Genomic DNA, 25,659 nt, shown 5'->3' with positions numbered 1-25,659 from the left:
GAGAGCAGAACTTATGGACTTCGAACGTGGTCAGGTGATTGGGTGTCACATGTGTCATACGTCTGTACGCGACTTTTCCGTGCTCCTAAACATCCCTAGGTCCACTGTTTCCGATGTGACAGTGAAGTGGACACGTGAAGAGACACGTACTGCACAAAAGCGTACAGGCCGACCTAGTCTGACTGACACCGCCGACAGTTGACGAGGATTGTAATGTGTAAGAGGCAGACATCTATCCAGAAGTTCACACAGGAATTCCAAACTGCATCAGAATTGACTGCAAATCCTATGACAGTTAGGTGGGAGGTGAGAAAACTTGCATTTCACGGTCGAACGGCTGCTCAGAAGCCACACATCACGCCGGTAAATGTCAAACGACGTCTCGCTTGGACGACTGAACAGCGCAAAAACGTTGTGTGAACTGACGAATCACGGTACACAATGTGGCAATCCGATGACAGGGTGTGCGTATGGCCAATGCCCGGTGAACGTAATCTACCAGCGTGTGTAGTTCCAACAGTAAAATTCGGAGGCGGTGGTGTTATAGTGTGGTCGTGTTATTCATAGAGGGGGACTTCCCCCCATATGTTGTTTGCGAGGCACTATCACAGCACAGGCCTTGATTGATGTTTTTAGCACCTTCTTGCTTCCCTCTGTTGAAGAGCAATTCGGGGATGGCGATTGCATCTTTCAACACTATCGAGCACCTGTTCATAATGCACGGCCTGGGGCGGAGTGGTTACACGATAGTAACATCCCTGTAATGGACTGGCCTGTACAGAGTGCTGACCTGAACCCTATAGAACACATTTGGGATGTTTTGGAACGCCAGCTTCGTGCGTGATCTCAACGACCGACGTCGATACCTCTCCTCAGTGCAGCACTCCGTGAAGAATGGGCTGGCATTCACCAAGAAACCTTCCAGCACCTGATTGATCGTATGCTTGCGAGAGTGGAAGCTGTCATCAAGGCTAAGGATGGGCCAGCATAACCGACCCTGTTCAACTGTCAGAGGTCTCTGCCAGTCAACAGGGCGCCAAGAACTTGTAAGCCATTTCGGCCAGGTGTCGGGATACTTTTGATCACATAATGTATCGAGGAGCCGCCACTGATGGGGAACACGGCTGTGGCGATTCCACTACGGCAGCGGGCGTCGCTTTGCGAGTGGCGGATGCTGAATCATGAGATGGCTGGGGGTCGTCCAGCAGAGCAGAGGCGCTGATAACACTGATGACCCCCGGGCAGCCGCGTGCCGACTCGGCCGAACGCTCTGGCCGGCCATCCGCCACGTGGCCACAGCTCAGCCTGGGGTGAAGGGTTCGCGGCCTAGCGCACGTCGGAGCCGACGTAACGACAGTTTTCTCGGATTTCATCTATTAGGTTGGTGTATAAGTTTGTAGCGTCTTTTTTTGCATGTTTCTATGGGTGTATTTATCGATTCTGGGGATGCTAAGGCAATGTACGATGGTATTAAGGAAGCAATTGGACCAACTCTCAGAAAAACAGCTCCTCTGAAGTCCAAGACGGGTGAAGTCATTACTGATGAAGGCAAACAAATGGAACGCTGGGTTGAACACTATCTCGAGTTGTATGCAGGCGAGAATGAAGTTAGCAAGGATGCATGTGACGCCATCAAACAAATGCCAGTTATGCAAGAACTAGATGCAATGCCTACTATGGAAGAACTCACAAGGGGAAGGCCTCAGACACGGCCAACCGATTAGGCTGAAATTTGGCAGGTCGCTTGTGTTCAACCTAAAACGAAGGAATCTAAGATATTTTGGGTCCACACCCCCGCAATTTTGAGAAAATTACCCGTAAAGGTTATAATGAGCAATCGACTCAAAATTGGCGGGATCGATAGATAATGGTAAACAGAACATTTTTCATCGTCAGGTATGGGGTTCGAAAACGCACACTTTTCCAGAAATCGAGGAAAGAAACTTTGTGTGATTCTTGAGTTTCTCCCGGCGTATTTGATAATCAAAATATCCACGGGTGTGCTGCCGGCAAGTCGTATATTGGTCAGACGATGCGTACCGTCGAGGATCGATGCCGTGAACACCAGAGGCACACTCGACTGATGTATCCGAGCAAGTCGGCGGTCGCTGAACATTGTTTGTCGGAAAATCACGCCATGGAGTATGACCGCACGAGGATTCTGGTACAGACGTCGAGATACTGGGACAGCGTTGTTAGAGAGCCCATCGAAATTCGCACCAATGACGACCTCATAAACCGTGACTGTGGCTATAATCTTAGCAAGGCTTGGGAACCAGCGATTGGGTTAATCTAGAGTAAATCGAGCAAACGTATAGTTGTGACGACCACGGCGGACAGAGCCATCACACCGACGTCATCTCAGACGCCGTCGCAATCTGTTCCACCGCGGGACCGTGGCGCGGGCCGCGGACGGCGGAGAGAGCGCGCCGCGGGCGGAGGGTATTTAAATCGGCCGCCGCCGCGACCGAACCCAGTTCCTCTGAGCAGCCATAGCGTACGGATCTCTGTGCCGGCACGTTCACAGCAGCTCAGTCCGTCAGTTCACCTGATGATGGCGACATGTATGATCGCCGAAATATTGTGCCCGTTGGACACTATAGACCGGCAGCACACCCGTGGATATTTTGGTTAATAGAGATAGTGGTTTCAATCTTGATAAATCATGGAATCCGGCACTTGCTGTAATAAACTCGCAAAGACGTCGTCACAGTGCAGCTCAAAATGATATATCGATATGCCAACACAGATCGACTGCGGAGTCATAGATACAATTCGCGCATTATGCACGTCTGTGCCGCCGACCAACGTCTCTGGCGCATTTGCATCTGTGGCCGCATGCGCAGTCGCGCGGAACAACAGTATAAAGGGACGAAACGAGCACTGGAGCGGCAGTCTTGCGGCTCACTCTGAAGATGGCTGAACGTTATACAGCCGAAATATTAGAAGAAGAAGGAGATTTCTTGCGGCTGCACACCCGAAACTTAATGGAATAGTCTTTGCGCCGCCAAAACCTGAAGATTCAAATCGACATTGTTCTTCACATTGGACGTTGATTTTCGCGACTTTTTTGTTCTCGGTTCTCCTGCTAGTTTCCATTCCTTGCTTTGAGATTTGAGCTCCACATCGAATTCATAAAACCAGGACCCGTCTCCAGTGATGACTCGGTTGAGAAAGTCCCCTCGTTCCTCTGCTTCCAACCAATCCTCACAGCACTCAATCCTCTTTGCTTTCTGTTCTGGCGTCAAGTACTTCGGTACGATTTTCGCACACAATTTCTTCATTTCAAGTTTTTGTGTCAGGATTTCGTGAACAATTGTTTTGGGGATTGACAGCTCGTCAGCAATCATTCTGACTGTCAATCTACGGTCTTTAAGAACACAAACCCGAATTCGTTCAACATTTGCATCGGAACTAGATGTCGACGTTCGTCCTGGGCGACGGTCATCGTTCACTTCTTCTCGGCCATCCCGGAACCTTTTTAACCACTTGTTCACGGTTGGTTCCTTCAGAGAATAGTCTCCGTAAACCTGTTTCAAACACTCAAAAATCTCACGGCCATTCTTGGCTAGCTTTGCAAGAAACTTGATATTGACGCGCTCTCCCTCAATCAGAGAGAGCTCCATGCCGACGGCAGGTGAAAAAGGGTAACTGTCAACAAGCTGCCGCACACTCCCACCTTCACGCAGAGTGCTCTGACTCGAACTGAGCGTTGATGGGATTGGTTACAGCAGTAGTCCCACCTGGCGGTGACTGCAACTTGTAACATAAAGACATTATTCAACTTTTATACGTATTTTCCGGACAAACCTCGTATGCTAACACAAGGAAAAGAACGGAATGGGTGAGCCCAAATAATGCAGCAACTCTCCATACGAAGACCTGCGCGGAATCGCAAAAGGTAATGCGATGCATTGGTGGAACAGCGACAGTATGGTGTGCTGCGAATTGCTTCCCCGAGGTGTATCCATCGCTGCTGACATCTGAATGTCAACAACTGAGACGCCTTGCAGACTCAGTCCAAGAACGACGACCAGGAAGACGGCGTGATGTGACGCTACTCCACGTTAACGCCCGCGCGCATTGCGCTAGACTGACAAGAATATTATACAGGAGGTGGGCTGGAAGTCATTCAGTACCACCTTATTCGCCTGATCTTGCGTCCTCAGATTTTCACCTTTTCCGCTCTCTGGTCGAACAACCTTCAAGGAACTTCCTTGTCGGATGAAAATACGCTCCGAACACGATTCGACGAGCTCTTCGCCTCAAAACTACGTGATTTCTACAGTCGCGGAATCGGAAAGTTCCGCCAGCGTTGGCAGACTGTTTTAAACACTGGGCGACAATATACTCGTATTACTGATGACTAAAGTCTTCGTTATGTGTATCTGTTGTGTTTGTTAGCCTTATAGAAAAACCCTACGAACTCAGTCGGCCGGTATGGCCGTGCGGTTCTAGGCGCTTCAGTCTGGAACCACGTGACCGCTACGGTCGCAGGTTCCAATCCTGTGATGTGTGTGATGTCCTTAGGTTAGTTAGGTTTAAGTAGTTCTAAGTTCTAGGGGACTGATGACCACAGATGTTAAGTCCCATAGTGCTTAGAGCCATTTGAACCTACGAACTCATGCAGCAACCCAATAGTTTATCCTCTCAAGATTACGCCCATCTCGTGGTATCTATCGATTCTACGTATTTTAACACACTGAACAAAAAATTAGTCAACCGCATGAGGAATTATGCTAGTACAAAGAGTGATGTCACATCGTTTGCATGGGCAGAAATTTCAATGTCAGCCCCACAGGGTTCGATTCTTCGCCCACTACTGTTCTTATTTTACGGTAACGATCTGCCATCTTATTTGAATCACGAGCAAAATCCGACTTGTTCGCAGATGACACAAGCATCGTTGTTAAGGCGATCGAAGAAGCTGAAACAGAGAAGTCTTAGAAATAACAGTGGTCGCAGAATACTGTTACATATCTTTTATAATAATAAAAACAGTCTAGACTGCATACAGAAACGTTATTTTTAAAGAGGTGGCCGGTTTTGGCCAGTGTTTGATCATCATCTGCTTCTTCACACCATCCTCGAGCGGTTTATGCTCCGTGCCACCATCTCCAGCAGTCAGTTCTGATGATGATCAAACACTGATCGAAACCGGCCACCTTTTAAAAAATGAAATATTTGTATGCTGTCTAGACTGTTTTTATTACTAGACAAAGAGTTTGAAGAAACAGTTCATCCGATTTTGTAGTGTCAAAAATATCCAACCTCCCATTAAATTAGTAACAACGAAGAAATGATAAACACGATAGAGAGTTCCGAACTATTAGGTGAGTACTCACTAGGCAGACGGGCCAACCACTACGCCAACCTGGCACAGTGGCTTTGAACAACTTCATGGACTATCCTAGGACACCTCCCTCCATAATCCAAAGTCCCATTCGTGCCATACCACGAGAAAGAAGTTAGTGTATAACAAAAAGATTGCAGTAGATACTGTCTACTGTCCCATTCGTGCCATACCACGAGAAAGAAGTTAGTGTATAACAAAAAGATTGCAGTAGATACTGTCTACTGTCTCCAGTATCTCCATTTATGTTTTTAATATCTATCTATAATAGAGAGATTGTCTGAAATAGAATAATCCTATCATGAAATCAAATAATGTCTTTACTCTCATTGCAGATTACAGAATTTAAAAACCTCGAACTTTAAACATGAAACTACAGAACAGATCGTCAGAAAAAAAAGCCGAATAGTCAATTGTTCAATGTACTGAAGCTGAGCCGTGAGGGCCTGACTTTGGGATAATAATAAAAATGTAATGCACTATTACTTGGTTCATTCGATAAAAAAGTGCTGATATACGTAAAAACATCAGAATTCAGTAAAAAAATATTGCTTTCTTGATGAGAGTACTTGATAACAACAAGTTTCGACAGTTTTTTGTGCCCCTGTACGTGTTACTATAATGTCTTAGAGGTAATTCTCACGTCGAACCGATCTTAGTTTCTTCAGCAATTTCAATATGTGATGGTATTTACCGTCACAAAAATTTCGTTGAAAAGCATGTGCCGTTTATTATTGGGCTGTTTGGAAAGGTCCCCAAGAACTGCACTGGTATACCATCAATACCCGCGAATTTGTTCCTTACGAATTGGCGCACACTTTTCAAAATTCAGAAATAAGGAGCAAATCTCACCTCTCACCTTCTTGGGCCGTGTCACCATTTCTGTAACAATGCGCAACCGAGTCTGTCGCAAGTTCTGTAATTAGTTGCATCATTCTGCCACGAGTAATTCATTAACGGCTATCTCCGATAAGGAGTGTGATTAATCCACAAGAGAAACTGCCTCCGGCATCGTGATAACAGAGTGTATAAAATGTGTTACATTGACAGTGACACTTATTGAGTGAGTTGTAGAAACTGTTTTCAGATAATGGCTGCGCAGTGGAAGTTTGAGCGAAAAAAATCAATGAAAAGAGTGATTTCTCCAGCTATAAAGAGGCTGAACGCGATAACGGGTCAGCGAAACGGAGCGTAGAGCAAGTGATGCACACAGGACTGGGCTTTTCCAAGAGACCCGCGGGACAAAAAAATACTGATAATGAAATATCAGCAAGTAAGACAAAGAACGAATAACCTAACGTGTTGTTGTTATCTGTGCCGATAAGAACATGAGTTCTTCCTAAGTTGTACAAGGACGGAGGACAAATAAGGAACGGAATCGAGCTTGCTATTCTTCAGTGAACCGAACCAGCATTCGTCCAAGTCGCTTGCGGAGGGTAGAATATGGGTGACGAGATGAAAATTCAAAACCTGCTCCTCTCGGGTTGCTTCCCACTAAAAGTGCTTTGTTCTTCTGATATAAACTTTCACACTGTTTTTTGGATAAGTACCACAGTCGCAGAAGCCACCATTAGAGGTGTGGAGGGGTAGGGGGGGGGGGCACTTGCATCCTTCTGGAATCTGGGTACAGCATTTTAATTCATTACAGAATTCGCGTGCATTTCTGGAAGTGATTGACTGATTCTAGTAAACATTGGTTTCCAGCTTGGGGGTGGGGGGTTGCGTTACCCCCTGAAGAGTGAAATAAAAATGTCTGAGGTTAAAAACAAAATTGATTCGATGAAGCATTAGCGACCACTCTAAATTAAATAGTTAAAATTAAGTAGAGGGAGATAACTGTGATGTTACAAACTTTCAGGAATTACGGGGAAGGTTAAGGTATCAATTTGAGGTATGGGACATCAGTCCGGAAACGACCGTTTCGTAAACGAAACTCGTTCTGATTCTTCCAACACAGGATCTCTTCTACTGTAAGCTCTTTGCTTTCAATCTACCACCCATCTTCCTAGGTATTGTGTAAGCCCCTTCTACTTTTTTTCACTCTCATAGTTGTCTCCCACCCTAATTAGTTCTCTAATCTATCCGGAAATACACGACAACTACAACCGTCGGTTGGAAAAGTTTTTCTTCCATTTATTCATAACATCACGGACCGTATTCGGAAAGTTTTGGCTGAGTTTCAAGTGGAGAAAATCTTTCGACCTACCAAGAAAATTAGTGAAAGTTTAAGATCGGTGAAAGACGCACGACACCCCTTAGCTACCCCAGGTGTGTATAAAATTCCGTGTAGCTGTGGCATGGTTTATATTGGAACAACTAAAAGGAGTGTTAATACCCGCCTAACGGAACACAAGAGGAACTGTAGATTGGGACAAATTGAGAAATCAGCTGTAGCGGAACACGTTTTCAAAGACGGTGATCATGAAATAGAATTTAGTGAGACAAACGTGATAGCTAGGACCTCACATTATTATACCAGCATGTATAGAGAAGCTATAGAGATCTACAAGCACGAAAATAATTTTAATAAAAAAGAAGAAGGATTAAAACTAGACAAGATATGGCGGTCGACTCTGTACCAACGAAGTGACTATCGATTACTATAATCGAGAGATGGCACTAGCTAGAGATAGTTTTAAAGTCGAAAGCACGCGATGAGTGGTGGCGCCATCTAAGCGCTCTATATAAGCGGGACCTCCACCGCCTAGCACCCCCAAATTCTATAAGTCCCTCCAGATCCTTGAGCGTCATGCGCTCCGCCTCGCCTTCCGTATACGCCTCCCGTCGCCCACGCGGATCCTCTATGATCTCATTCCTTTCCCCCATCTGCTCCTATTCCTCGAACACATCCGCATCCTCTACACCTCCCGCCGCCTTGAACCCCCTCACCCCCTGGTTGCTCTTCTCCTCTCCCATCCCCGCCCCCTGCCACGTCTTCACTGTTGTGTCTCCCCTACCCTCCATCTCTACACCCTACATCTCCTTTCCCAAGGTGGCTTCCATCAACTCCCCATCCCAGATGATGCTCTCTCTCCCTCCATTTATCCCTCCTATCAACTCTGATCCTCACTCTCTCTCCTTTCCTCTGTCCTTTTCCCGGGCTCCCTCTCCCCCCTTCCATCCTCTTTCTTCCCCACCTCCCCTCTCTTTGCCCCCTTCTCTCCCCCGAGTCCTTTTACATTTCCCTCCTCTGCCTCCTCTCATTCCCTCTCGCGTCTGCCCGTCTCCCCCTTTATTAGTCCTCTCCCTCCTTGGTTCCCCCCCTTTTCGCTTTTTCCTCTCCTCCCTCCTTGTTTTCCCCCCTCCTCCAGGTCCCCCCCCCCCCATCTGCCTTTGGCTCGGGAGTGCCATATTTGTGCCGCCATTTTCGTGCAGTGTTTTACGGTGTGTGTTTTTCCAGTGAGTGTTCCGTGTTGTGTCTTTTGGGAAGTGTAGCGAACAGCCATCATACTGTCGCTGGGTGTGATTTTTTATCTCTTGCGAACAGAAACCAGACTGTCGCCCTGTTTTTTAATTGTGTGTCTACTATGTTACTTGTCTGATTCCTGTGTATTTTATCAACATTGCCAACCCCTTTTGCTTTCTGTTTTAACTTTCCGCATTTTTACGCCATTTTACACTTTAAGTCACCATTTTATCGCCTGTTTTTCCTTGTTTCTTTCTTCTTCCTTTTTTAAAAAAAAGTCTGTAGGCTGTAGAGCAGCGTACTAAGCTGCTGGCAGCCCGCCCCCTTCGGGGGGAATTGAAAAATCATTAAACAAAAAAAAAAAAAAAGAAGAAAAAAACCGCCTAGCAGCCAGTCGCCGACTCACCTCAGAAGATGTTGCCGGCAGTAGGCAACGAAACGTCAGGAAGGAGAAGCAGTTTTATATATGGACCACGGCAATTCAGCCCGGAAGTTTTAATTAATGAAAACACTACTCTCCTAAGTTCGTCCACAGACAAACTCTCCAGGAAGAGATGACCTATTGTTTGGTCTAAAACCGCCTTACTGGGACTGTAGCTCCGTAGTTGATGCTGTAGTGACGCGACAGATGTGCCATCTCGTGGTCTAGCGGTTAGCGTGGCGTCGTCGTCTCTAGATCGCAGGCTTCCGCTTATGATTCCGGGCGGGTCATAGAGTTCCTTGTCTGTGGGACGTGCAGTGCCTGCGTTGTGAAAAAGTACGATGCTATGTTCTTTCAGACATGCCTGCCGATCCAGAGGTTGTGAAAGACACTTTTGGGTCTGGCCGCGAATCGTGCTGGGATCGCCGGGGCGCTTGAGGCGACTGCTCGCGCACAGCGGGAAATCCGGGCTCGACTTCCGCACAAAGTTTCACTGTCGTCGTTCCATCATACAGTTGGAGGTGGTTCATATTCCTAACTACGAATGGGTGTTTGTGTTGTTCTCGTCATTTCATCTCACCTTTGTCACAAAATGTCCGCGTCTGTAACTCAGTGGTCACTGAGTCTATCATGCGGAGGACCCTGGTTCGATTCCCGGTGCTGCCAGGGATTTTTGTTTTTTCCTTGGTGGGAGCACTAGCACGGGGCGCACTCGGCCTTCTGATGCCGACTGAGGAGCTACTTCACTAAGTGCTAGCAGCGCCGCAGGTGTCCCGACCCCACAACGGGAGGGAGTGTGCTGTGCTGGACCCCATCCCCTCACAGTATGGAGTCCATACCGCACACGCGCGCCGCCATTGGCTGATGAGATACGCGGTGGTCGGTCGTACCTTGCGCCGGTATTATACTAACCTTTTTTTTTTGTCAAAGTTGATGTGTCAAATATTTACGCCATGAAATTTGATGGTGTAATAGGAAAGTTTGTCAAATATCGCCTGTCGTCAAATAAATATGATCAAATCTATGGCGTCGCCTAAGATCTCTTAATAACAGTCGTTCGTCTTCTGTTCACTGAAACGTGAAATATAACCACTTCAAGTGCTGGCGTCTCTACAGCTATTTCACGTCTCTGTAGAGTGTTTGTTAACGTGGCTTCAAAGTTGGTTTGTTCCTTCGACCTTTTTTTTTTTTTTTTTTTTTTTTTTAATGAACCTACTTCGACAAGTTCTGAAGCGCTTCATCTCCGTACTTTATTAATTTTGTGGTTGTTGGAACACCAATTCCATTAAATATTCTCTCGAATGAATTCATTCGAGTCAATTTGTAACGGTTTTCGCTGCCATGATGAAAATAACCATTAATTATTCAAAATTAAAAATAGTTATTGCCCATACAATGCACTAAACATTTACTTACATTCACATATTCCCCTTCAGTGCCTTGTAAATTGCTTCACACGTTTCTGGCATTCTTTTGGTTAGTGTGCAATGAGATAAGTGAGTTCTGTGTCGTAAACCAGCGTAGCACTCTCATGTATCCAGAAATTGTATTGTCACAGTTTGCCTGTCTTCTGCACATATAGCATTTCTCAAGAGGATATTCTGTTTTGTAATATGAAAAGCCACTTTAATGAGCAAATACTGAAATACACTCTCATCTATTCGTAAGTAATTAACATTTTAAGACTTAACTTACTCCACTTGCAGCTCTCGTAACAGATTTTGCTGAATGCTTTTATAATCTCGACGTAGTACGTAGGGCTTCATCCAAGTATGTTTCCTTTCTTCCGCCGCTTTTCTTCCAAATACACACACAATGTAATCGTGGCACTAGCAACTGCAGCGCATAATAACGCGTTGTCTTCCGCCATCTTGAAATTTGACAAAAAATATGACGACAGTGTAATACCCCTTTTTAGCGCCACATCAGAGATCTTTATCAAAGGAATATGATAGTGTAATACCGACCTAAGAAACAGAATGCAAAAAGTTGTTCTGAGTTATTCAGACGATGCTGGAAAGGTAGAAAATTTCAGTGACTGGGGTAAAATCACAGAGGGAGTCCCACAGGATTCAATTTTGCTTCGACTCCTATTCCTTATAGATGTGTATGACCTTCCACTTAAACATTCAACAAGCAGAACTTTTACTTTTTGCAGACGATACTAATCTTATAATAGATCTCACCAGACAAAAGGCAACCACTTATAACGCGCTCCTCTGAAAATGTACTCTCCGTTCCTTTAGAGAAAACACACTTTATTCAGTTCTGTACAGGAAATACAGCCACGACAATAGTTGTTGTAGTACATGAACTGGCGCCAGTAAATAGGGTAGAATGCTCCAGATTCCTGAGTGTACATTGTTATAGAAACGAACTGGAAGAAGCATATTACTGAGCTTCTCAAGCAATTAAGTTCAGCTGCTTTTGCTATTTGTATATTTGCTAGTCTTGAAAACAAACGAATCATCCTCCTGGCATATTTTTTTAAATGTATTTCCACTCAATAATGTGATACGGAATAATTTTCTGGGGTAACTTCATTTAGAAACAAACTACTCATTACGTAAAAGCGATCGGTAAAAATAATATGTGGCGTTGCCTGCGGTCTTCGTATAGTTACATTTTCAAAGAGCTAGGCATTTTAACTGCACCATCACAATACATATATTCGCTAATGAAATTTATCATAAATAATCCATCATAATTCGAGAACAGTGATGACCAAACCTCCACCACTAGAGGAAAAAATTACCTTCATTAGCCAGTATTAAAATTGTCAGTGACTCAGAAAGAAATTCAGTATACAGCAACAAAAAAATTGATTATCTAAAGAATAACATAAAATGTCTGACAGAGAGCAATGCAAGTTTTAAATGTAACCTAAATTCATTTCTCTTGGATAAATCCTTGTATTCGATGGAAGATTTTTTTAAAAAACTGGTAGCCATTAAGAAAAAGGCCACACTTCGGTTTTAAGTATAGTTGCACGAGTAGGACTAAAAAACTGCGACGATGGTTTGATAAGTCTGGTAAAAAAGCAATAAAAATAGTTGTTTCGTAAATAACTCACGTTACGTCACGACATAGTCTCCTTTCAGGCATATTCTCTTAGTCCAGCGATCGTCCAGGTTTTTCATCTCGTGTGAAAAATTGGTTCTGTCAACTCTGCAAAATACTCGTTGACAGCAACTATCGTTACCTCATTTGATAAAAATTTCCCCCAGCAAGTTTCAAGCTAGGAAACGGGAAAAAGTCATTTGGGGCCAAGTGTGGTGTGTAAGGTGGATGAGTAACAAAATTCAAAGCCCAGTTCATGCAGTTTCGTCATTTTTATCGCTGATGTGTGGGATGGTGCTTTATCCTGGTGAGAGAGCACTCTTTTGCCTGCCAACCTTGGTCTTTTTACAGCCAACCCAATTTTCGAACGATTCAGCAATGAAGCATAAAAGGGTACAATTATGGTTCTGCCTTTTTCCAAGTAATCTATGAGGATTATTCTTTGGGAATCCCAAGAAACAATGGCCATCTCCTTACCAGCTGACAAAGTCGTCTTTATCTTCTTCGATGCACTTTCACCAGCCTTTGTCCATTGTTTTGACTGACGTTTTGACTCTGGTGTGTAATGGTGGATCTGGGTTTCACCAAGTCACAAATCGGCACAAAAAGTCTTGACGACTGCAATTAAATATCGCCAAACAAAGTGCTGAAATGTGGTGCCGTATGTGCTTTTGGTCGACTGTGAACAATCGCGGCATCCACCTAACATGCAGATTGTCCATAGCCAATTCTCTGTGCAGGAAGTTAAGCATTCGCTCAGTTGAGACGCCTGCAATCTTTGCAGTCTCACGAATTTTTATTCGGTGGTCTTGCATTACCATATGATTGATTTTATCAATGGTTTCCTTTGTCGTGGCCTCAACTGGACGCCCTGAGCGCGCTTCAAATGGTTCAAATGGGTCTGAGCACTATGGGACTCAACTGCTGAGGTCATTAGTCCCCTAGAACTTAGAACTAGTTAAACCGAACTAACCTAAGGACATCACAAACATCCATGCCCGAGGCAGGATTCGAACCTGCGACCGTAGCGGCCTTGCGGTTCCAGACTGCAGCGCCTTTAACCGCACGGCCACTTCGGCCGGCTGAGCGCGCTTCGTTGGTTGGTTTGGGGAATGAGACCAGACAGCGAGGTCATCGGTCTCATCGTATTAGGGAAGGACAGGGAAGGAAGTCGGCCGTGCCCTTTGAAAGGAACCATCCCGGCATTTGCTTGGAGCGATTTAGGGAAATCACGGAAAACCTAAATCAGGATGGCCGGACGCGGGATTGAACCGTCGTCCTTCCGAATGCGAGTCCAGTGTCTAACCACTGCGCCACCTCGCTCGGTGAGCGCGCTTCGTCTTTGGCGATTGTCCGAGTACGTTTAAATTCATTAATCGAAAAGTAAACGGTCTGCAATGATGGTGCAAAGTCCGCGTGAACTTCATCCAGTTGTGTTTTGATTGGTGCGCCAGTCCACGCCTTCAAATGAAAATTTTTGTTAACAGCACGAAACTCAGTTTTCTCCATTTTTCAACCGCTGTCGACACACTGACAAATTCAGACGGCTGTAAGCAATGAACTTACGCTGTACATTGTTGAATTTCTTTATACGATCCTTGCAATAATGAAGCTTCCCTAGTACGAAAGCACACAAAACAAAATTGTTCCATTCTTTCGTGGAAATTTACCTGGCTTACCAAAACACTCGTATGTTCGCTGATTAACGTGTGTGAAATCTTATGGGACTTAACTGCTAAGGTGATCAGTCCCTAAGCTTACACACTACTTAACGTAAATTATCCCAAGGACAAACACACACACCCATGCCCGAGGGAGGACTCGAATCTCCGCCGGGACCAGCCGCACAGTCCTTGACTGCAGCGCCCTAGACCGCTCGGCTAATCCCGCGCGACATGTTCGCTGATATTAACACTACATACATATACATATCCTAGAAACTGACTCGTTCCACATCATTTCGATAAAAGAGCCGTTCAAATGATATATGGCACATGTAACTAACTAACTATCTAACCACCTCAGACGGGGTCTCGCGGCCAATTCATTCACCAACGCTATAGTTTAGAAACAGATCTTCTCCGGTACCACCCGACAGGCAGTGTTCAGCAATGGGTCTAACGGGATGTTGCCAGTAACGCACACAGAACTAGAGGCTGTCTCATCGTGTCCCACACATACTCAGCAGGGAACGTGTTTTGAGACCTTAATGAGACCGGAATATTATGCCACGCAGCATGGTGTTTATGACACGTGACTCGAATGTGGATGATTGTAACGAGGCGACGTGCTCACCTTATTGTTCTCGTTCAAGTTGAGTGTGGGCATGTGCAGCTTGCGGGCGTAAGACTTGGACCAGTCGATGGGCAGTATGTTCCCGAAGTTCCCTGTGATCGTCCACCACATCCTGAAACACAGAAAAGAGAAAAATATAACTGTAGCAGATCATAAGGCGAGGCGAGCGAACAATTGCAGACAACAGAAGAACGACAAGGACATTTGTAAAAAAGTTTAGGCGGTAGGTTTCCGAATACTGTTGCCTTTACTGATTTTATTTTTATTTATTTATGCATTTTGGTAACGTTGGTGCTTCCAGGGATCCTCTTACATGTAACCAGATATTCTTACAGAGTTAACCGTACATAACAATAACCAAAGGGTAATTGCAGCCGGCCGGGGTGGCCGAGCGGTTCTAGGCGCTACAGTCTGGAACCGCGCGACCGCTACGGTCGCAGGTTCGAATCCTGCCTCGGGCATGGATGTATGTGATGTCCTTAGGTTAGTTGGGTTTAAGTAGTTCTAAGTTCTAGGGGACTGATGACGTCAGAAGTTAAGTCCCATAGTGCTCAGAGCCATTTGGTAATGCTATGTAGTCAGAATAAATCAGGAGATTTAATATCGTTAGAGTTAAATCTCAGAAGTTTGCGATAGTAATAATTTTTGCCGTAGTGACGGCAATAATCGAAAACGTTCGCGTGCTGGTTTTGAATTCTGTCAGCCTTTTTTTTTTCTTCGCTCCACTATGAAACACACAATATAAATACATAATAATAATAATAATAATAATAATAATAAATAATAATCTACAGAGAATCCGCCATTTTGTCCTGGGGGGAGCATATACGATTGATGCACACTTACGCCCTATTCTGAACTGCATTGCACCCATAAATTGTTCGTCTTACTAGATGAACAAGATAAATTAATATTTCTATTACATTGTATTAATGTTAATATTATAGGCGTATATGTCGGGATGGTCATATGGGCTTTGTACGTACTAGTGTAGAGTAATAGTGGTTTGTATATCTGATGATGTGAGGATAAAACATGTGAGGAAGCTAAACGTTCATTCTCCGATTATTCGTCTATTTTCTTCTTACGAACGCGCATCTTCGTGAGAGTTTTCCCAAAATCTTAATTTTGACATATAATGTGATCATTTATATATCATTTTTAGCAGTGCCTGCTCGGCTAGCCGCGCGGTCTAACGCGCTGCTTCCCGAGCGGGACGGCGTGACGGTCCCCGGCACGAATCCGCCCCGCGGATTAGTGTCGAGGTCCTGTGTGCCGGCCAGCCTGTGGATGGCTTTTAAGGTGGTTTTCCATGCGCCTCGGCGAATGCGGGCTGGTTCCCCTTATTCCGCCTCAGTTACACCATGTCGGCGATTGATGCGCAAACACTGTCTCCACGTACGCGTACACCATAATTACTCTACTACCCAAACATTTGGGGTTACACTCGCCTGGTATGGGACGTTCCCGTGGGGGATTGGGGGGGGGGGGGGGGGGGATCCACTGGAGGCCGAACCGCACAATAACCTGGTTTCGACGTGGGGCGGCGGTGGGGTGAGTGGACTTGTGTAGCCTGTTGTGGGGTTGTGAACCACTGAGGGCTACAGGGGGACGAAGCCTCTCCGTCGTTTCTAGGTCCCTGGTCCCATACACGATACAGGTAGTAGTGGTAAAAGCGTTTCTGAAAAACAGAATTTGGCTAGCATCTGATAAAAATGTATGTATTAGGAAATCTTTTCTGAAGGTATCTGTCTGAACTGTAGCCGTGTATGGTAGAGAAATGTGGTCGACAAGGGGTACATAGAAATCCAGAACAGAAATTTTTCCAGTGTAGTGCTACAGATGAATGCTGGATTAAGTCAGTAGATTGGGTACGTAATGATAAGGCGGCACTAAATGTAATTGGTTAGCAAAGAAATTTATAGCACAAATTGACTGAAAGGATTGGTCGACAGGAGACATCGAAAGGCATCAACATATCGACAAAGTGCTGGTGGAGGGCAGTGTGGGGGTTAAAAATTGTGGCAGAAGAAGATCAAAGCTTGACAACAGTCAGCTGCTTCAAACAGATGTAGGTTGTAGCATGCGTGCACAGTGTAGACTTTCTTGGAGAGTTGCATCAAACCAGTCTTCGGGAAGATAACAACAACAACAATAACAACAAGGTACTGTGCCAGCAAAAAGCGTGCCTTATATTTGCTTTTCAGTAAACCAGACGTGTGACTGAGATACAAGTGGGGAAACGGATGTTACTGGTTAATCGGCCGTCGATGTCAGTGTTTTTAGAGACGGCGGGAACACTGAGGAGCTATGCTTGGAATGAGGTAGGGACTGATTTCCCCGATGCTGCAGCTGGGACGTTTGATTTCACTAGTAAGCAAGCAGGCTGCGTCGATTTTGGCGAGTGCGTGGTGGCGCAGAGTGCGGAGCTGGGCAGACACGTCACGTCGCTCCACAGGGGGTTATCTGCCGCGATGACCCGCCCCCCCCCCCCCCCGGCCCCGCCCGCGCTCCTCCCCGGGCAAACTGCAACATGTCTAATCGGCCAGACTGCTACACCACTGGCGAATAAGAAACCGGCTGGCATGGCCCCACACTTATTACGCAGTAACTCGAAGCAGTCACACAAATGGGCTCCCTGTCTTTTTTAGTCGACGTGTAAAAGCCTCCGTGAACGATCACACATTTTGCCAAATTTAACAATGTTTGCTTAATATTTGACCGTGTACGGTGCAGTTTGACGTGTTTGTCAAGCGTAGGTCGTGTTTGACTTGTTTGCGAGAAATTTTGATTGACAGAAAGTTTGACAAGATGGCGGACGTGATTTGTTTCGCCGCATACGTTTAGTGAAATATCGTTTTACTACGTTTATCTCACTGTATCGTGAGTTTCCACGACTTTGGAAACTACGATCGAGTATAAACACTAATAGCATAGTCTATTACCAAAATGTAGAGGTGTCACATCTTTCCCAGACATATGCACTGAACAGCCAAAGAAACTGGTACACCGGCCTAATATCGTGTAGGGCCCTGCGAGCAAGCAGAAGTGCCGCAACACGACGTGGCATGGAGTCGACTAATGTTTGAAGTAGTGCTGGAGGGAACTGACACCATGAATCCTGCAGGGCGGTCCATAAATCCGTAAGAGTACGAGGGGGTGGAGATCTCTTCTGAACAGCATATTGCAAGGCATTCCAGATATGTTCAACAATGTTCATGTCTGGGGAGTTTGGTGGCCAGCGGAAATGTTTAATCTCAGAAAAGTGTTCCTGTAGCCACTCTGTAGCAATTCTCGACGTGTGGGGTGTTGCATTGTCCTGCTGGAATTGCCTAAGTCCATAGGAACGCACAATGGACGTGAATGGATGCAGATGATGAGACAGCGTGCTTACGTACGTGTCACGTGTCAGAGTCGTATCCAGATGTATCAGGAGTCCCATGTCACTCCAACTACACACGCCCTACACCATTACAGAGCGTCCACCAGTTTGAACAGTCCCCTGCTGAAATGCAGGGTTCAAGGATTCATGAGGCTATCTCCATACCCGTACACGTCCATCCACGCGATACAATTTCAAACGAGACTCGTCCAACCACGCATCAACAGTTGAATGTCGGTGTTGACGGGCCCAGGCGAGGCGCAAAGATTTGTGTCGTGCAGTCATCAAGGGTACACAAGTGGCCTTCGCCTCCGAAAGCCCGTATCGGTGATGTTTCGCTGTATGGTTCGCACGTTGACACTTATAGATGGCCCAGCAATTTACGGAAGGGTTGCACTTCTGTCACATTGAACGATTCGCTTCAGTCGTCGTTGGTTCCGTTCTTGCAGGATCTTTTTCCGGCCTCAGCGATGCCGGAGATTTGACGTTTTAGCGGATTCCTGATACTCGAGGTACACTCGTGAAATGGTCGTACGGGAGAATCCCTACTTCATCGCTACCCCGGAGATGGTGTGTCCCATCGCTCGTGCTCCGACTATAACACCACGTTCAAACTCACTTAGATCTTGATAACCTGCCATTGTAGCAGCAGTAACCGCACTAACAACTGCGCCAGACACTTGTTGTCTCATATAGGCGTTGCCGACAGCACCGCCGTATTCTGCCTGTTTCGTATCTCTGTACGAGTATTTGAATTCGCATGCCTATATCGGTTTCTTTGGCGCTTCAGCGTATTACGCTGCAAGAGGTTTTGCACAAGATCAATATTTTAGTATACAGTAACAGTAACACGCATGCGGAAGTGGAACGTAATAAAAGAAATCGTAGTTCTCCGGTTCTTCCACGGACGATGTGGGCTATATGTTTCCATATTGTGGTATTTTAATGAATTATCATTAGAGGACCAAGTAGAAGAGATTAAATTTTCGCATACTTGTGTCCTTTTTTCAGTGTGAGGGCGAAGTAACGCTAAACAAGTTATAAGGCGTTTCGCTGTGCATCCACACAAAGTTGATGTAATCGTTAGGTTCTGTGTGTACATTTCCAGTAGCAGGTTCTCAGTTGTATATTTCTCACTCATTTTAAACAATTCCCCGGAACAGCGTCTTTTTTCTTCTGCTTTAAACACAGCGCCAGTGTCAATGTTAGAAACGCATTAAGTACATTTTTGGCCATTCCCACTGTAGTGCCAAAATACAGCATACACGAAAAGCGTCTGCTTGTAAAGTAAGTTTAAATCGACAAGGTTTCCTTTTTACGTGTACGGGCTTGTTTCACACATCCATAGCTACATAGCAGCTCTTTCAGGAGGGCCTTAACAAGTTTTTACAATTTTCATTGTCCATCCGAAGAAAGTTGATGTAATCGTCGGACTCTAAGACGAAGAATTTCTTTAGCAGATTTTCATGGGTAAATCCCTAATCTTAAGCCATCCCTGGACCAGCATCTTGTTTTCTTCTTCTTCTTTAAATACAGTGCTAAAGTCAATGCTAGGACTGATTTGTCCGCATTTGTAGCAGTTCTCACTACTATCAAAATACGAGCACGAACAGTGCCTGTTTCGAAGTGAGGTTAGACTGACAAACATTGTTCGAACGTGTACGGGCTTGCTTGGCAAATCCATCGCTATATAAAAGCGATTTTGTCAAACATGTTTGATCGCTTACGGGAGCCATAACACCCCAGTGCCCGAATGATGTTTGCCCCACCAGTACCAAACTCCTCGCGAAGACCAAACAAGTGCCGACTGTTCATCCACAAAAAGTACAATTTCGACTCCAAGACTTCCAAAAACAAAATTGGAACAAGTTGCAGGGCCTACTGAATACATCAACGTCTACATCTACATTATTACCTATCAATTCATAATTAAGTGTCTGGCTGTGAACCACCTTCAAACTATTTTGCTACCGTTCCACATCGCGCGGGAAAAACGAGCACTTCAATATTTCTGAGCGAGCTCTGAGTTCTTTTATTTTGTATGATGACCATTTCTTCCTATGTAGGTGGACGCCAGCAGAATATTTTCATAAACGGAGGAGAAAGTTGAAATTTCACAAGAAGATCCTACTGCAACGAGAATCGTATTTTTTTAATGTTAGCGACCCCAATTCGTTTATCATATCCGTGGCATTCGCTCCCCTATCTCCTATCTGATGCAAATCCCACACCACACAGCTCTCCGGCAAGAGTGTTTGACGACCAGTGTTGTAGTCAGCGGGCAGCTTTACGTAGGCGCATGTCGACTTCACTTCAGGCACTCCAAGAGGGGCGTTGTGAGTCACGGAGAAGATTGCTGTTCAAGTTCCCAGAGCTTAGGTTCGAAGAAAAGTTGGACAATATCACTCCCTTACACATCCTTCTCACGAAATGACAACGAGGGGAGAATTAGGGAAATGCACCCACCGCAAGGTGGCTTGCGGAGTAGACGCCCAGTTGTACATGTAGACACAACTCTCGTCCTATATGATGAGAGTTTGGAACTGTTTTCTGTACATATTCGTTTTCGCCTGTGTACTGCTATCTGGGAATCGTCATCACTTACGTGCAATCGATACTGGAACACGAATATTAAAGGACAGTCGTTACTGGCGATAGCAGCGGTCAGCATATCTCGATTCTACTACGAATGTCGAGTCACGCGGTCGATACATGTGGTCGGTACGGGATGCCGGTCTGCAGGTCACTCCCCCCCCCCCCCCCCCCCCCCGACCCTGTCGCCCTCACCGCAGCTGATAATCGCGCAAGGTCTCCGAAAGGAAAACACTGTTGCGCGACGTCCCCTGACTTAGCGAATTCCCACAGTGCACTTCTTTCGACGCTCTAAACAAGCTATTCAGAAAGAAAGAACAGATTTCAATTGTTTATCACAGACGGACTATGAAAGGCAGAAACACATCGCGCGTATCACAGAACAGATTTCAGTTGTTTATTACAGACAGGACTGTATCAGACGTGCGTGGCCGATCAGCTCTCTTCCCTTTCCATATGCAAACAACTTCCAAAAATTTCTATGCCAGTCATAAATCTGCTTACGCAGAGACGGTTTCTTGCTGGATCGTCGGCGGAATGAACGTTGCACTTGAACGGTGGATTGACTTGGCGCAAATTGCAACACAAAATGATTTATCTTGTCGTGTAGTCGCCATGTTGGTACAAACAAACAGCAGCGCTGCTGTGTGAAAATTCTGAACCTTCCTCTATCCAATGACATGCGCAATGTCTGTCTATCTTTTACAGTTTGTCTGTATTGAACAATTGAAAACTGTTCTTTCCTTTTGAATGGGAGCTGTCTCCTTTTTCTTCCGTGTTTCTCAATATGTCTCTTTTTTCTTCCTTGTTTCTCACTACACCTAAAGAACCCCACAGTCGAGAGACCCGTCGCACGTGCTTGCCATCGCTTCACAGGTCGAAAGTGTGTGACAAATCGCCGAGATCGGTTGCTGATCGCATGGAAATGCCAGCCAATCTGATGGACTGCATGCGATCCGTGTATGCTATATGACTGCCTGGCTGGTTACCAGCTATCAGTTGGTTGCGTTTCGTTGCGTAGTTAGTTTCGTTTCGCCCTCGTCGAATAAGAACTTTACATTAAATTAATTATTCAGCGACTACGAACCACTTTGAGAAGTGACATTGATGCCAGAGTTGCCATTTATATTAAGACTAATACAAAACAGACCCTCCGATTTTGAAGGCTGTGCTATAGAAGTAGGGTAGCTGAGAAGGCCATAACAATAGTGATGATATACTGAGCATCGTCTGATGATTCTGAGTTATTTATGAAACAACTACACGAATTATCCAGGCTTCTAGCTTCCAAACAGGATGATGTATCAGTACTGTAAAATGAAGTGGACATTTTGATTTAAATGTTCAGGGTAGATCTATTATTGCATCTCAAGTTTCTTCTCGTTTCATAGAATCTCTCTTTCTCTCATACTATAAATTACGGTAATTAGCAGTGCTACTATTTACAAAATTTCTACAGAAATATGCTGATTGGAAAACAAATTGTGTAAATATTTGCCATATCTATACTATAATGAATGAAAACGTAACAAATGAAATTCTTGTAGAAAGCCTACGTTTATGGAATGTATAGTAAAAGCTTGCCAAAATTGTCACCACACATGAAGATCTGTCTCTGTGAATAAGTGACAAGCATTGCAAAGAAGACTCGTAATTGTGTGTGCTAGCAGTATTTGTTAAACAGAGGTAATTGAATTTATATCCTTAATATGTTGTCTGCAGCTTCATCGAGAAATTGTATTTATTCTAATATTTTTATTTGAATTAAATGCAGGTGTTTCTAAACTAACAGTTTCTTATAAATAAAGTATAAAAAACAAGGTTCAAACCATAACGCATTGGGTTTTTTTCATATGCAACTATGAAACAAATTCTTTGTGTTTGTCACTTGTGATTATTGATATTTTCAGCTGTTGTTGTTGTTGTGGTGTTCAATCCTGAGACTGGTATGATGCAGCTCTCCATGCTACTCTATCCTGTGCAAGCTTCTTCTTCTTCCAGTACCTATTGCAGCCTACATCCTTCTGAATCTGCTTAGTGTATTCATCTCCCTCTACGGTTTTGTCCCTCCACGCTGCCCTCCAATACTAAATTGGCGATCCCTCGATGTCTCAGAACATGTCCTACCAACCGATCCCTTCTTCTAGTCAAGTTGTGCCACAAGCTCCTCTTCTCCCCAATTCTATTCAATACCTCCTCATTAGTTCTGTGATCTACCCATCTAATCTTCAGAATTCTTCTGTAGCACCACATTTCGAAATCTTCTATTCTCTTCTTGTCTAAACTATTTATCGTCCACGTTTCACTACCATACATGGCTACACTCCATACAAATACTTCCAGAAACGACTTCCTGACATTTAAATCTATACTCGATGTTAACAAATTTTTCTTCTTCAGAAACGCTTTCCTTGCTATTGCGAGTATAGATTTTATATCCTCTCTACTTCGACCATTATCAGTTATTTCGCTCCCCAAATAGCAGAACTCCTTTACTACTTTAAGTGTCTCATTTCCTAATATAATTCCCTCAGCATCACCCGACTTAATTCGACTACATTCCACTATCCTCGTTTTGCTTTTGTTGATGTTCATCTTATATCCTCCATTCAAGACACTGTCCATTCCGTTCAACTGCTCTTCCAAGTCCTTTGCTGTCTCTGACAGAATTGCAATGTCATCGGCGAACCTCAAAGTTTTTATTTCTTCTCCATGGATTTTAATACCTACTCCGAACTTTTCTTTTGTTTCCTTTATTGCTTGCTCAATATACAGATTGAACAACATCGGGGATAGGCTACAACCCTGTCTCACTCCCTTCCCAACCACTGCTTCCCTTTCATGTCCCTCGACTCTTATAACTGCCATCTGGTTTCTGTACAAATTGTAAATAGCCTTTCGCTCCCTGTATTTTACCCCTGCCACCTTCAGAATTTGAAATAAGAGTATTCCAATCAACATTGTCAAAAGCTTTCTCGAAGTCTACAAATGGTAGAAACGTAGGTTTGCCTTTCCTTAATCTTTCTGCTAAGAGAAGTCGTAGGGTCAGTATTGCCTCTCGTGTTCCAACATTTCTACGGAATCCAAACTGATCTTCCCCGAGGTCAGCTTCTATCAGTTTTTCCATTCCTCTGTAAAGAATTCGCTTTAGTATTTTGCAGCTGTGACTTATTAAACGGATACCTGCTTTCTTTGGGATTTGAATTATTATATTCTTCTTGAAATCTGAGGAATTTCACCTCTCTCATACATCTTGCTCACCAGATGGTAGAGTTTTGTCAGGACTGGCTCAAAGGCTGTCAGTAGTTCTAATGGAATGTTGTCTACTCCCGGGGCCTTGTTTCGACTCAGGTCTTTCAGTGCTCTGTCAAACTCTTCACACAGTATCATATCTCCCATTTCATCTTCATCTACATCCTCTTACATTTCCATAATATTGTCTTCAAGTACATCGCCCTTGTATAGACCCTCTATTTACTCCTTCCACCTTTCTGCTTTCCCTTCTTTGCTGAGAACTGGATTTCCATCAAAGCTCTTGATATTCATGCAGGTGGTTCTCCTTTCTCCAACGGTTTCTTTAATTTTCCTGTAGGCAGTATCTATCTTACCCCTAGTGAGATAAGCCTCTACATCCTTCCATTTGTCCTCTAGCCACCCCTGCTTAGCCATTTTGAACTTCCTGTCGATATCATTTTTGAGACGTTTGTATTCCTTTTTGCCTGCTTCATTTACTGCATATTTATATTTTCTTCTTTCATCAATTAAATTCAATATTTCTTCAGTTACCCAAGGGTTTCTACTAGCCTTTTCAGCTATTCAGTTAATTTTTATGAACGTTCAATATTGTGATTTATGTTGTATGCATTCGAAGGTACTAATCAAAGAATGGCTTTTATTTAATTTCAATACAACAAATACTTCTACAGGTCTCCTAGACCACACGTGGATGGTTAAGTAAGTTATATTTTACCTGGGTAGTTAAGGGTTAATCCCATTCAAATGGCGCATTCACGAGTACGGTTTCACCTACAGCTTGATAGGTTAGCAAAAGAAGTAGTTACGTGTAATGGTTGTATCAGTACTCACGTTGAATAATGAAAGTAACGCGTAACGAACAGTTTGTAACGGGTGCATGCCTCGACAATGCCGAATACATGTGGTACGAAATTTAGGCGTTTACTTTCACATCCGTAACGATTAGACTCGGCGTACAGGACGAATTGGGGAACGCGTGTTCTTTTCCAAAGGAAAAAAAAAAACCGGCATTCGCCTGAAGAGTCATGGAAACCTAGATATGGCTGACAGGACGGGGATTTGAAGCGCAACGACTGAACTGTCTTCAACCAGTGCGCTTGCTCGCTCTGCCTGCCACAGAAGCATTTCTTCGTGTTTCTTAAGCAGGCCGCGAACACCTGCAGCGAATATTCGTTTGGCTCCGGTGTATTGTAGTGTAGCCTCTGTTGTTTGCTAACAATTCCGACTCGCCTGTTGGCGCGTTTTCACTGTCAGCACACGTTGCGCATACGTATACTTATCCATGTTGACGAGCATAGTCGTAGTTGCTAAGACGCACCGCGATGTACAAAGATCTTCACGTAATGTCGACACAAGCTTGCCTATCATCCACAGCTATCTCGATTTTGGTTCGCCGTGATTTTGCGAAATCATTCTAGACAAATGGTGCCATAATTCCTACTGACAAGCCATAGCTTCCTTTGTTATTAAGCTCTCATGTGCTACACATTCAGTATACTATATGTAATATACTATAACACACTATATTTATTTATGTTCTGCATTCTTATATAAAGACAAGTCGTTATTCAAACTTGTTACAAATAAATTCCGAAAAGTACTTGACCAATTTACTTCAATTTTTTACACGATACCCTAATAAACATTCGGACGGGCATAAGCTATAATTTTGTGTAATACATGTAATACAGTACTATATCTGCAACATATGAAGGGAGAACGTTGTTATCCAAAAATATCGAAGAGTTCTTGACTGAGCTACTTCAAACTTTTACATGATACTCTGCTGAACGTCTGAACATTCGGACGTTACATAGGCTATTTCTTTTTCTTAATATGTACAATATATGAATACATATGTAATATACAAAGGTAAAAAGTCATTGCCAAAAATA

At 44.3% G+C, this 25,659-nt stretch overlaps 1 protein-coding gene across 1 annotated transcript in view; it reads right to left on the bottom strand.

Moving 5' to 3' along the window:
- The window catches only part of LOC126106691 (fasciculation and elongation protein zeta-2), a 439,064-nt gene that overhangs the window by 128,389 nt on the left and 285,016 nt on the right, over positions 1 to 25,659 (bottom strand). The window contains exon 2 of the mRNA XM_049913068.1: positions 14,536 to 14,647. Within this exon, the coding sequence (XP_049769025.1) occupies positions 14,536 to 14,647 (112 nt within the window). The remainder of the gene's footprint in view (positions 1 to 14,535; positions 14,648 to 25,659) is intronic.

The sequence above is a fragment of the Schistocerca cancellata genome, chromosome 10 (genome assembly GCF_023864275.1).
Source record: "Schistocerca cancellata isolate TAMUIC-IGC-003103 chromosome 10, iqSchCanc2.1, whole genome shotgun sequence".
Classification (NCBI taxonomy): domain Eukaryota; kingdom Metazoa; phylum Arthropoda; class Insecta; order Orthoptera; family Acrididae; genus Schistocerca; species Schistocerca cancellata.
Note: the sequence above shows the minus strand (reverse complement) of the source record. Positions and strands in the feature narration are given on the sequence as shown.